Source organism: Rana temporaria, chromosome 9 (assembly GCF_905171775.1).
Source record: "Rana temporaria chromosome 9, aRanTem1.1, whole genome shotgun sequence".
In the NCBI taxonomy this organism is placed as follows: domain Eukaryota; kingdom Metazoa; phylum Chordata; class Amphibia; order Anura; family Ranidae; genus Rana; species Rana temporaria.
Genome location: NC_053497.1, coordinates 167516793 through 167530861, shown reverse-complemented (window position 1 = coordinate 167530861; position 14069 = coordinate 167516793). Strand labels below are relative to the sequence as shown.

The 14069-nt window shown below is 48.1% G+C and overlaps 1 protein-coding gene across 1 annotated transcript in view; it reads left to right on the top strand.

Moving 5' to 3' along the window:
- The first annotated feature begins 322 nt into the window (after positions 1-322).
- The window catches only part of LOC120914303 (RLA class II histocompatibility antigen, DP alpha-1 chain-like), a 62807-nt gene continuing 49060 nt past the window's right edge, over positions 323-14069 (top strand). Inside the window, exon 1 of the mRNA XM_040324938.1 lies at positions 323-445. Coding sequence (XP_040180872.1) covers positions 376-445 — 70 coding nt within the window. The 5' untranslated portion in view covers positions 323-375. The remainder of the gene's footprint in view (positions 446-14069) is intronic.

The window sequence follows — 14069 nt, the reverse complement described above, 5'->3', positions numbered from 1 at the left end:
ACCAGTCCTATAGCTCTGTCCACACCTGGGCATTTTGAATCTCAGACAGAATCGCTGCGATAACGTCCGCAATCCCAAAATGCTCTGCAAAAAATGACAAATCGCACCAAGTGTGTTTAGGTGCCATTTAACCTTACTACAGAAGGATTTGCTGTTGAATAACTGATACCTCTCTTTCATGCATGTACATGTAACCAAAGCCATCTACCCAGCAACTATTGTGTAATAAGCAACAAATATTCCTATTGGCTGAAAAACAGAGAAAATTGCTTTCTTTTTATGTCTTGGGCGGAGTTGCTCTTGCTCAAATCTACGTGAACTGCGGACGCTTATTAGAATCCTTCTGAAGTTGTGTTGTTTCACTACAAGAACAAAATGCCTGCAAAAAAATGTGTGTTATTGATGATAAGTGTGTTCTGTCTACACAGCGGAGAAGCCGTGAAACGTAAGTTGAAACTTTAAACATAATACATGTTGTTAAGACATTAGTGAATGCAAAAAAAATATGTTTTACTAGAAATACATTACAGATTTTTTTTGGACATTTTTATTTGTGTTTATATTTTGACATTTCAGTTACTGTGCTTATCAATAATGAAAAATATTGAAAAAATGTCAAAGGGGATTTTTATTTACACAAACACCATCAGAACTACAACTTTTCTATATGTATTTATGTAAATAGTGTTGACTGTTTTGAAACAGTAAGTTGCAAAGAATACAGAATAATCAATAGCTTACAATCTAATGTACCCCCTACCTGAGTCATATACACTATTTGACCAATTTCAGTGGAAGCCACTACCAGAATGTTTTTTTTTTAATTGTGGAGGAAAACTGGGTCATCTGAAGGAAACCTTATGCCCCATACACACGAGCGTTTTTCCCGTCGGAAAAAAAGAATTCCTCTCAAGCCTGCCTTGCATACACACAGTCACACAAAAGTTTGGTTAAATATTGACTGCCAAGAACACGGTGACGTAAAAGAGCATGCACGTTTTTTCTTGTCGGAAAAGCATACAGACGAGCGGTTTTCCCGCTAGGATTTTTCCTGATGGTGGAAAAAAAGAGATCCTGCTCTTTTTTTTCCCCCGGCAGTTTTCCTGTGGGAAAAGGTCAGATGGAGCATACACACGGTCGGGATTCCCGACTAAAAGCTCTCATCACAGTTTTTCAGACGGGAAAATCGATCGTGTGTACGGGGCACCAGGCTACTCAAAAGGTGATATTTCAGTGATAGATTCTGGAGATATAAGCAGGTTCTTAAACCTCTTGGAGAGTGTTGCTGAGATTTTTGAGTTGAGTTTCTGGCTCTTTTGGGTGGACCCTTTAAACTTCTTTGTGATTTTTAAACCCAGCAAGATAAGACGGCTAGTCATTTAATCATCATGCATCCCATGAGATAAATAAATAGAATGGCCAAGGGTGGAGGGAGTGGACAAACAACACTAGGGCTTCTAAAAGAACCACAGCACTCATATCCACAGCAGGTTGGAAGTACAGCTAGCCACTTCAGCTCTGGAAGATTTACCCCCCACTTCCTGACCAGGCTATTTTTTGCGATTCGGCACTGCGTTACTTTAACTGACAATTGCATGGTCATGCGATGCTGTACACAAATAAATGGGACATATTTTATGTAATTTTTATTTTTATTTTTTTTACTAGTGTTGTGGAATTTTTTTTTAATGTATGTTGCCAGATGTCCCCCAGTGTCTGTTTTGTGAGCGTATTCGCACATACAGATGTTGGTGGAAGACCATTGGCACGAAAACCTTCCCATGGACACAGCAGATTTGCACGCTCCTTTTAGGGACATTTATTTATGCCTCAGCAAGGGACTGACCACTTCTTGTCGACTGCATTAACCACTTAAGCCCTGGAACAATATTCAAGTAAAGGACCTGGCCCCTTTTTGCGATTCGGCACTGCGTCGCTTTAACTGACAATTGTGCGGTCGTGCAACATGGCTCCCAAACAAAATTGGTGTGCTTTTTTTCCCACAAATAGAGCTTTCTTTTGGTGGTATTTGATCACCTCTGCTTTTTTTTTATTTTTTGCGCTATAAACAAAAATAGAGCGACAATTAAAAAAAAAAAAAACAATGGGCTGGATTCAGCAAAGAATTACGCCGGCGTATCCATAGATACGCCGCGTAAATTCAAAGCTGCGCCGGCGTATCTACTTTCTGTATTCAGACAGCTAGATACGCCGTCATTAGCCTAAGATCCGACTGGCGTAATTCTATTACGCCGTTGTATCTTAGGGTGCATTCTCACGCTGGCCGCTAGGTGGCGCTTCCGTTGTTTTCGGCGTAGAATATGCAAATTACCTAGTTACGTCGATTCACAAACGTACGTGCGCCCGGCATTCGTTTTTTACATCGTTTGCGTGAGGCTTTTTCGGCGTAACGTTGTGCCTGCTTCTATGAGGCGTATGCAATGTTAAGTATGGATGTCCTTCCCGCTTCGATTTTTGAATTTTTTACGTTGTTTGCGTAAGTCGTTCGCGAATAGGGCTGGACGTAATTTACGTTTAAGTCGAAACCAATGACGTCCTTGAGACGTCATTTGGAGCAATGCACACTGGGATATGTACACGGACGGCGCATGCGCCGCTCGTACAAAACGTCAATCACGTCAGGTCAACACACATTAACATAAAACACGCCCCCTTACACATTTGAATTATGCGCGCTTACGCCGGCCCCATTTACGATACTATTGCTTTGTGAATACTGCACTTGCTCCTGTAAGTTGCGGCGGCGTAGCGTAAATACGATATGCTGCGCCGCCGTAAGATCAGGCGCAGATACCTGAATCTAGCCCAATATTTTTTACTTTTTGCTATAATAAATATCCCCAAAAATATATATATAAAACTTTTTTTTCCCTCAGTTTAGGCCGATACGTATTCTACCTATTTTTGGTTAACATAAATCACAATAAGCGTTTATTGATTGATTTGCGCAAAAATTTATAGCGTTTACAAAATAGGGGATAGTTTTATGGCATTTTTATTAATATTTTATTTTTTACTACTAATGGCGGTGATCAGTGATTTTTTTCGTGACTGCGACATTATGGCGGACACATCGGACACTTTTGACACATTTTTGGGACCATTATAATTTTCACAGCGAAAAGTTTTTTTTTTTTTTTTTTTTTGAAAAGCCTATGGCGTGTGAACACACCCAAAAACTCCACCCGGTGCAGAAAAATGTGCACACACATAAAGAGTGTTCACAAAAACGTGCAGACGGGTGCAACGTCAAGTGGTCCTCCTGTGAAGAGGGACCCAAACCCTGATCCCCCGGGGCGTTAGGCTCCAGACGGGGACTAAGGTACTGTGGTCCGAGCAACCGAAGCCGACACGGACCCAACTTCCTCGGAGGGACTGCCGAAACAGAACCCTCCCAGTACTAGGTGGGGCTCCCCCGAAGGGAGACCCCATGAGAGCAAGTGAACTAAGCCAGAAGGCCATGTCCACCTACTCCCAAGACGTTCAGGGCTGGCCCGAGGACCGGCACCCTACTGATCACACAGTGTCACAAAACGTGCACAACAAAAAAAGACAAAAACGTGACAAAACATAGGCAATAACTTAAATAAAGTGGGGGAAAGGGATAGTGAAGAGGAGAGTGAAAGAAGTGGCCATTGTGTTCAACAATGACCAGGCCCTCTGGCCAGGAATAAAAAATTCCTCCGGTCCTAGCCAAAAGGCCCGGCCCAGGAGGCAGGTGCTAAAAAAAGCGCTTATAAAAATGCAATGATTACTGTGAAAATGACACTGGCAGTGAAGGGGTTAACCAGGAGGGGAGCTGTAGGGGTTAAGTGTATACTAAGGGAGGGTTCTTACTGTGGGGGGGGACGTGGCTGTGCGTGTGATGTCACTGATTTGTCTCACAGAGAGCATGGCCTCTATACCCAGCCGTTTGCTCACATCACTGCTAGCATTCTATTTGAATATATACATGTCTGTGATTGGTTCTTTTGAAAGAAAACAAAATGTCTGATTGGCTGTTTTGTAAAGCCACCACCTTCTTTTGTTACTCATGTTGACACTATAAATAAAGGGAGCAGGCTTTCCTAGAGAGGACTCTGCTAAGCTCAATGTAATACCAGCATTTATGTCTGTGTTACTAAGAGATACTCCAGCGCGCTGAACCCGGCATTATACAAGAGAGCTATATTTGTGAATCAAAAAATTAGGACGGGGGGAGCACTCACATTTACCAACATCCGTAAATTTTGCTTTTAAGCGCAAGGAAATTATTTGCTAGAGGAGAAACTTAATATTTCCCAGACACTAATAATAGCGGCGATCAGTGATTTTTAGCAGAACTGCGACATTACGGCAGACAAATCTGACCCTAAGGCCCCATACTCACGAGCAAACATGTCTGCTGAAACTGGCCCGCAGGCCAGTTTCAGCAGACATGTTTGGTCGTGTGTGGGCGCGAGCGGGCCGAATTCCAGCAAACATTTGCCCGCCGGGCCTTTTCCCAGCAGACAAATATTCCTGGACTTGTTTTAAAACAGTCCGCTGGAATTCTGCCCGCTCGGACATGTACGGTCGTCAGTACAGACCTACCGTACATGTCCAGGCGCCCGCCGTCCCTCGCATGCGTCGAATGACTTCGACGCATGCGTGGAAGCATTTTAAAGGCGGGCCGCCCATGTCGCCGCGTCATTGTCGCGGCGACACCGCGTCATCGACGCGGCGACACCGCGGACACGCCCCGCGTATTGTTTACGCGCGGACTTCTGTACGATGGTGTGTACAACCATCGTACAGAAGCCCTCTGGCAGACATGTATGGTGAAAACGGTCCGACGGACCGCTTTCACCATACATGTTTGGTCGTGAGTACCCGGCCTAAGGCTGCATTCACACCTAGGCGTATTTACGCCCGACGCTCGTGCCGCTGGAGGGGCGAATTTACATTGATGTCTATGAGATGGTTCACATCTCACGCCAAACGCCGTACGCCTGCCGCCTAAAAAAACAAGTCCCGGACCCTTTTTTTCAGGCAGCGTTCGGCATAGACATCAATGTAAATGTTTTGTAAAAAAAAAAAGTTTACAAATCGCTGCAAAATGCGCCGCGTTATAGTGTGAATGCAGCCTAAGTGATACTTTTTGGGGGACGAGTGACACCAATACAGTGATCAGTGCAAAAAAAAATGCACTGTCATTGTACGAATGACACTGGCTGGGAAGGGGTTAACATCAGGAGCAATCAAAGGGTTAAATGTGCTCCCTGGGAGTGCTTTCTAACTGTGTGGAGGATGTGCTTGTACTGTGGGAAGATAGAGATCCGCATTCCTGCTTAACAGAAACAGAAGATCTCCATCTTCCCCAGAACCGAGATCTGCCTTGCTTACATAGGCAGACCGCTGTTCTGCCTCTCTCGGGAATGCTGGGTGCTGTCGAACACCGGACCCGCTGATTGGCTCCTGCTGTGTCCAATCACAACGGGAGTGGGTCGCTGGCGGTGGGCGTCCCAAACCCCCTGATGTGAAATCATGTACATGATTTTGCACTGCTACAGTAAATGTACATGGGGCAGGAGCTGAACTATCTGACATGAATGAAAGTATGAACTTTTATTAACAGGCAGCAGTCCTGGAGGAGGTGTACACCTCATCAGAGGTAACTCTTTTATACAGAAGAACTTACTTAAATCAATTTACCTAGAGTTCCCCTTTAAGGTGCCTTTAGTGCTTGTGCAGATAATGTAAACACTTTATTATGCATTTTCTGGGCACAGGTGCATTTTAAGTCACAGACAAATAGCTAGATTCAGAAAGAGTTAAGCCGGCGTATCAGTAGATAAGCCGTCGTAACTCTGAATCTAAGCTGTCGCATCTTCATCAAAATGAGATACACTTAAATCTTAGCTAAGATACGATGGCCTGCGCCGTCGTATCTTAGCTTTCTACTTAGGCCAGCCGCTAAGGGTGTGAACGCTCATTTACGCCTAGAATGCGTAAATCAGCGAGATACGCCTATTCACGAACGTACGCTTGCCCGTCGCAGTAAAGATACGCCGTTTACGTAAGGCGTTTTCAGGCGTAAAGTTAGTCGAACAAAAAGCTGGCCTAGCCAATGTTAAGTATGGACGTTGGTCCCGCGTCGAATTTTGAAATTTTTACGTCATTTGCATAAGTCGTCCGTGAATGGGGCTGGACGTAATTTACGTTCACGTCGAAACCAATAAGTCCTTGCGGCGTAATTTGGAGCATGCGCACTGGGATACTTCCACAGACAGCTCATTGCGCCGTTCGTTCAAAACGTCATTTACGTGGGGTCATGGTTAATTTACATAAAACACGCCCACCTCTTTACAATTTGAATTAGGCGCGCTTACGCCGGCCCATTTACGCTACGCCGCCGTAACTTAGGAGGCAAGTGCTTTGTGAATACAGCACTTGCCTCTCTGACTTACAGCGGCGTAGTGTAAATACGATACGCTACGCCGGCTGAAACATACGCCGCCCTACGTGTCCGGGTCCGGATGCGGACCCAGGGAAGATTTGTGTTGTTCTCGAGTGGAGGCGCGTCGGACCTCGGACTGTCCTGCCCCGCTGCTCGGAGCTGGCCGTCCGGATCCTGTCCTTCATCCGGTGCAAAAAGTGCAGGGCCTATTTGTTCCAGATTGAGCCACAGACCAAAGCTCCCCGGGAGTACAAGGTGGACTGGACTGCCGGGACTGTGACCGCAGAGGAGGAGGCCCCATGGCCGGAGCCCTCACCATCTTCGGTAGTTGCCGATTCGGAGATTGTGACCATCTCATCCACACTGACTCTGCCATCGACTGCTGCCCTAATAGTTCATTTGGAGGTAAGCGACACGGATGAGGGAGAGAATGTGCCGGTATGGAAGCTGATGCCGTACCGGAGGCGACACCATCTACTGTGGTGTCTGTGTGGCACGCTAGGGCTAGCATAGGCCCCGAACAGGCCTCCCACGGCTGTGGTAGAGGACTACCAGTCTGCCCGAGGGATCGAACCGATGTCCCTATTAGTCAGCGCACCTACTTGCCTGCGGAGGAGTATGCATCCTCAGACCTGGACCCGAACAAATGGTTCGAGCCCGAATTTCCCGAGTCTCGATTTGGAGGAGGTTCCCGAGCCAGAAGGTCCCAAAGGTGGAAGAACGCTCTGGCCGGAGCGCACTGAGCGCAAGTGCACCACAACTGACGTGGGGAGTTGGTGCGCCCAGCGCCAGTGTCGCCAGCCCCCAAAGTTCTGCTCTTGTACCAGTAATTAAGAGGGCTCCTGATGCCATCGTGTTACAAGGCTTTGGAGACCCTCATACTCTACCTAAGTTGGCGCGCCTGCAGCGTATCTTTATGAGGACGGTGGCCAAGGATTACAGATGGGAGTTCCCGTACGTGCCTGCAGACCTGATGCAGGAAATTGAGGTAAAGCGTGAATAGGGTTGCCACCTGTCCGGAATTCACCCGGTTTGTACGGGTCTTGAATCATCTGCCCGGGTTTTGTACTGCCTGTAACCCAGACACATGATTCAGCCCTGAACAGGGACAGACCATTTGGGCAGGGGGGACTATCAGCACACCTGTCACTGTGAGACAGCAGCAGCGGCGGCATTTGGTTGTAAAGAATACACTGTGACTGTAGTGTGTGTTCTCAATCCAAAGCTCCTTTCTGTCTCCCCCCCAGAGTCCCTGTTATCTGACTCAACCCCCCCCCCTCCCCCCTCCAATCACCAGTGTGGTGTGCTGTGAGCAGGGCCAGATTAAGAACATCATGGGCCTGGTGCTGAGGATTTTGGTGGGGCCTTTTAGGCTGCATTCACACCTCCGCGACAAGTAACGCCGCATACGCGGCGTATTTTGCTGCGAATAGTGTAACTTTTTTTTTACAAATCCTTCCTATTGCTTTGTATGGCCGAACGCCAAAAAAAGGGTCCGGGACTTTTTTTCATGCCGCAGGTGTACGGCGTCTATGAGATGTGAACCATCTCATAGACAGCAATGGGAATTCTCCCCTCCAGCGGCACGAGCGGCCGGCGTCGGGCGTTTTGTCGTGGAGGTGTGAATGGGGTGTAATAAATAATAAATAAATGCGTGGGAATGACATGAACGCAGCCCAGCCAAGGCAAGTGACCAAAGGCACAGAACCCAGAAGGAAGACCGGGTGAAGATGGAAGCGCCCGGGCCCCGCCTGATTCAGCGCAGCACTGGAGGGCTCAGTCTGAAAATTGAAGTGTACACTAATGTGCTAATATGCTGTGCATACTTGTACGTTGTGGCATAACCTACCCCAGGGCCTCTAAAAAGTAGTAATGTCAGGAAAGTTTACTACCGCTTTATTATCACAGGATCCCAGGAGCCTCTCATGGGGCCCCCTACTGACCCGGTGGACGGTGGCCCTTGGGCAGTGCCTAAGTGCACAGTTGCCAACATTTAAAAAATATTTTCAGGGCCACTTTTTTATATAAGTGCTATATTTAGAGTAGCTGAGATCCCCGATGTTCCTCTATACATCATAGTAGTAATCACAAAATTAAAGGAGTACTAATAATGGGGCAGAAAAAATATGAGAACTGATATTTCCTTTAGTTGAACTAACAAAAGTGTGTCCATTCTAGAGCTGGTAACATTGAGGATATTCATTATAATTTTAAATAACTGTTTTTGTGGGTAAGCGACATAGGGGAGGAGTATGGACGGTATATAAGTGGGAAGTATGTGCAGGTGAGGGAGAGGAATGTGGAGGGTCGAACAGTGGGCACTATGTACAGGAGAGGAGTGCAAAGGGTACGGAAAAAAGCACTATGTACAGGAGAGGAGTGTGAAGGGTATGACAATGGGCAGTATGTACAGGAAGAGTGAAGGGGTATGACAGAGGGTAGTACGTACCAGAGAGAAGTGTGGATGGTATGATGGGGCAGTATGTACAGGAGAGGAGTGTGGAGGGTATGACAGTGGGCAGTATGTACAGGAGAGGAATGTAGACGGTATGATAGTGGGCTCTTTGTATAGGAGAGGAGTGTGGAGGGTATGACAGTGGGCACTATGTATAGGAGAGGAGTGTGGAGGGTATGACAGTGAGCAGTATGTACATGAGAGGAGTGTGGAGGGTGCGACAGTGGGCACTAAGTACAGGAGAGAAGTGTATGACAGCAGGCACTATGTACAGGAGAGGAGTGTGAAGGGTATGACAGTGGGCGCTATGTATAGGAGAGGAGTGTGGAGGGTATGACAGTGGGCACTATGTACAGGAGAGGAGTGTGTAGGGTATGACAGTGGGTACTATGTATAGGAGAGAAGTGTGGAGAGTATGACAGTGGGCACTATGTACAGGAGAGGAGTGTGGAGAGTATGACAGTGAGCACTATGTACAGGAGTGGAAGGATATTTAGGGACTGAGTAGTGGTTAAGCGGGTCATACATGGATTGAAATTACGCCAATTATGCAGAGACCAGCCATAGTCAATCGATGTATGGGCTAGCTGGTTTTACACAAGTCAATCTATTAATCAACTTGAGTACAACCAGCCTGTTTTTTTTTTCTTAAAACAATCAGTGCTGCCAGCTAAAGTAAGCAACACTGATCATTGTACTCACTGGCAAAACACAATGGGCCAGATCCACAAAAGAGATACGCCGACTTAACTCGATTTTTCTAAATTTACACGGCGTGTATCTTTGCGCCCGATCCTCAAAACGAGAAGCGCCTGAAATTCGGGCTTTTCCGTCCTACCTAAAAATATTACGCTGGCGCATTCTCGTGCGCAAATTACGCTAGGCACGCCGCTTTATTTGATAGGCAAAGATGCAAATGAGGGAGATAGGGCGATCCACAGAATTAAGTGTGTGCGCCGTAGATTACGCCCTGTGCGCACCTGTTAGTTTTTTGGTGGGATTTTACACATTATAAAAGCAGCCCTAATTTTACACATGCCGTCTGAATGTCTGCTGAAGCAACACCATTCAGGAAGAGCTCAGCACACAAACGTTCAGGACTGAAATCTCTCTGCCAAAATGCCAGGACCAGCAATGATACTAGCTGCATTAGTTGATATAGAGACACAAAGAAGGAGGAGGGCACAGAGGAGGAGGATGAGGGCACAGGAGAGGGTCTACCGCCCACGGCAAGATTTGTTTGGCATGCCTGCTTGTGAAGTTTACCGCACCTACAGATTTACCCGTGAGGCCATCCTGGAATTAACATCAATACTTCAGGATGATATTACCAGTCCAACCCAACGCTCCCATGCCCTGCAGCCACTCACCAAAGTACTGGCCACTTTGCATTTTCTGGCCACTGGCTCATTCCAACGCACAAGTGGAGGCGTGGCTGGGATGGCACAATCCTCCATCAGCAGGTGTGTGCACCAAGTGGTCCCTGCAATCCTGCTGCGCATGGGAAATCAGTTTCAGAAACCCACCCAGGAGGATCAGCGTTTAAAGTCAATGACCGACTTTTACAACCTTGCCAGATTTCCACGCACCATCGGGGCCATTGATTGTACCCATGTGGCACTACAACCACCCCATGATACTGAGCACATGTTCCGGAATCGTAAAGGCTGGCATTCCATTAATGTGCAAGTCATCGTCGATGCCCATGGCCTCATCTGGCACGTCTGTGCTAAATTTCCTGGATCCTGCCATGATAGTTACATTTACCGGCAGACACAGATCTCAAGAGATTTTGACCAGAACATGTATGGAGACAGCTGGCTGATTGGTGAGTGACATGTGTGTCAGGTATGTCCCCCCCATGATGCTGACATCACAAGGGGCACATGCATGACTAATATCCTCCTGTCTTTTCCCTTACAGGTGACTCTGGATATGCCTTGGGACCTCATCCAATGACCCCATTCAGGAACCCCCAAACCCCAGGAGAGCAACGCTACAACCAGGCGCACATACAAACCCGGGGAGTGGTTGAACGGACCTTTGGGCTTCTGAAGTCCCGCTTCAGATGCCTGGATAAGTCTGGGGGTACCCTGCTGTATTCCCCTGACTTTGTGTGTCAAATAATTGGGGCATGTTGCATACTCCATAACTTTGCCCTCAGAAGGGGACTGCATATTGACTTATGTAATGACCTGACCCCTGACCCAGGCAATACTATCCCAACCAACTCTACCCGGTCTGCTGAGGGCACAACAGCTAGGAGACGCCTTGCAGAAGGCATTTTTTCCCAGTAAATGCACATGATTAATGTCACAATAAGTATGTTTTTTTTCACTGTAAATGCACATGATTAATGTCACAATAAGTATGTATTTTTTCACTGTAAATGCACATCAATAAAGTCACAATGATAATGCATGAATGCACACCACTGTGGTTCCTTGCACAGACACATCACATGCACATCGAATTGGATTAGATCCAAGTCCCCCCCCCCCCCCCCTTGGGACTTGGGAGCAGTAACGCCACGCCACGGCTCCAATTATGTCACTGTGCATTCATACACCATTCAGGAACCTGGGATTGCACTTCTCCCTGGTCCTGGGGATCCCTTCTCCACCAAAACTGAGGGTGACAACCTTAATTTCTTAGGAATGCCACCCCCCCACATTCACACATCATTCACACACATAAACCAAATCATAAGTACAGAAGACCAAATAAAAAAAAAAAAAAATGCATAAACCAAAAAAACAAGTATCCCAGCAAATTTTTTAGCGGCGGCGATTGCTACGCCTTGGCTGGGCAGGGGCACGGGCAGGGGCACGAGCACGGGCAGGGGCACGGCCACGGCCACGGCCACGGCCACGCCGTCGCGGAGGATGTCCATTGGGGGGGTGTTGAGCTGGGGAAGGAGGAGCCTCCTGGGGGTGTTGAGCTGGGGAAGGAGGAGCCTCCTGGGGGGGTTGAGCTGGGGAAGGAGGAGCCTCCTGGGGGGGTTGAGCTGGGGAAGGAGGAGCCTCCTGGGGGGGTTGAGCTGGGGAAGGATGAGCCGCCCCTGCTGGCCTGCCCTCCATGGCCCCTGCAATGCGAGTGAGACAGGCAGTGAGGGCAGCCGCATTGGCCTGGCCAGACCTTGTATTGTCCTGCACAGCCTGGGTCAGGGCACTCAGCTCATGGGCCACGCGCGTTGTGGCGGTCTGTATGTCATTCAAACATGTTATGACCGCCGTTGAGTTGGTGGCCACATCACCGAGTGCCTCCATCATTTCACCATGGCTGTGCTCCATCTGCGTCAGTTTTTCCAGAATTTTACCAAGAATGCGGGTCTGCCGGGCATTGTCCTTCACCACACTGGCCGACAGATGCTCGCCCACAGCCACGGTCTCCTGGGTTGTCCCCCTGGCTGCCGCTGAGTCTTGCGGGCCTGGAGGAGGGGAGAGAGTGACCCTGGTGACTGGAGGCCTGTTGGGGGAGAAGTGGGAGGGGCTACCCCTGATGGTGGCCTGACTGGTGCCAGCCTCAGGGGTAGTCTCAGGGGAAGACTCAAAGGTCATCATATCAGTGGCCAGGAGGACTTCCCGGCCAATCTGCATATTTTCCTCCTCCTCCCCCTCATCATCCTCCTCCCACTCAACCTCAACCTCCTCCCCCTCAACCTCCTCATGAGTGTAGGTTTGGCCAATCCCCTCCCCTGGGGAATCCTGCCCTTCTTGGGACTCATCATCTGCCTGTCTTGGGGGTGGTGCTGCAGCCTGGCCCGATGGGCCTGCAACCTCCTGGCCTCCAACCTCCTGGCCTCCAACCTCCTGGCGTGGAACCTCCTGGCCTCCAACCTCCTGGCGTGTAACCTCCTGGCGTGTAACCTCCTGGCGTGTAACCTCCTGGCCATCTGTGGAGGACACAAAACAATCACATGTTTGAGGAACCACACACTTGGCACATCTTCCCTTCCCCCACCCACACATGCTAATCAACAGAGAATAAACCAAAAAACATACCTGTCCTCCTAGGAACATCTGACGTATAGCCAGGCAGGCCCACCACCTGCTGTGGGTGGAAACACTGGGCCACTGCCCATTCCTCCTCCGTCAGTCTGACTGGGCAGGGTCCCCCTCCTCCAGTGCCCCTGGTATGGGCGTCGATCCTTGCCATCTTAGTCCGGACGACGCTTCTCAGATCGTTTATTTTTTTCTGTATGCCAGCGGGGGTCCTAGTCTCCCCCCCCCCCGCCGCATTGATCTGGTCCGTTATCTTTTTAAGAAGCTGCCTCCTCCTGGCCGGGGTGGTGTTCTGGCTCTCAGGGCCATGCAGAAATCGCCCATATTTCACAATGCCCCGAGCAAGAATTTGCTTCTCTCCCAGGGTGAAATTAAGCTTCCTGCGTTTAGGGGGCATCTCATACACCACCCAGCAACAACAAACACACCCGACAAACAATCGACAATACACACCCAAAAACCTGACAAAAATCTATACCACAAAAAAATCAAGAAAATCTAAACACACAAGGACACAGCTAATAGTAATTCAAAAAGAAACACGCACCAACAAACAAACAAAAAAGAAACACCAAAAAACAAACACCAAAAAACAAACACCAAAAAACAAACACCAAAAAACAATCAGCAAAAAACAATCAGCAAAAACAATAACAAACAAATTAAATAAATACACTTCTCAAACACAAACAACAACTAGACTCTCCAACTCCTCAAACACTTTTCTCACAAACACAACTTACCAACACACAAACAAACAGAGCAGAAGCAAATTGCTCATGGAAGGGGAACAATGGGATATACTTTAGCAAGGGAAGTGTGTGTGTGTGGTGCTTTTTAGACACAGGGCGATCCTCAAACTAAGTACACTTGGCCTTTTACCTATCTCACTGATTGCGCCGAGATAAGTTCTGCACATGCCCAGTGAGGTCCCGATTCGTGCGCGCATGCGCAGTAGGGCCGGCGCCTCATTTGCATGGGGTCACGGCTCATTACAATGAAGCACGCCCACTTCCTTCCCACTTGCAAAAACCCCGCCTTACGCCTCTGAATTTAAGTTACGCTGGCGCACATTTAGACGCAAATGCGCTGTGGATACGGCACTTACGACACCAACTTAGGGCAACGTAACTTAAATCACATAAGTTAGGAAAAACTAAATTTGCACCGC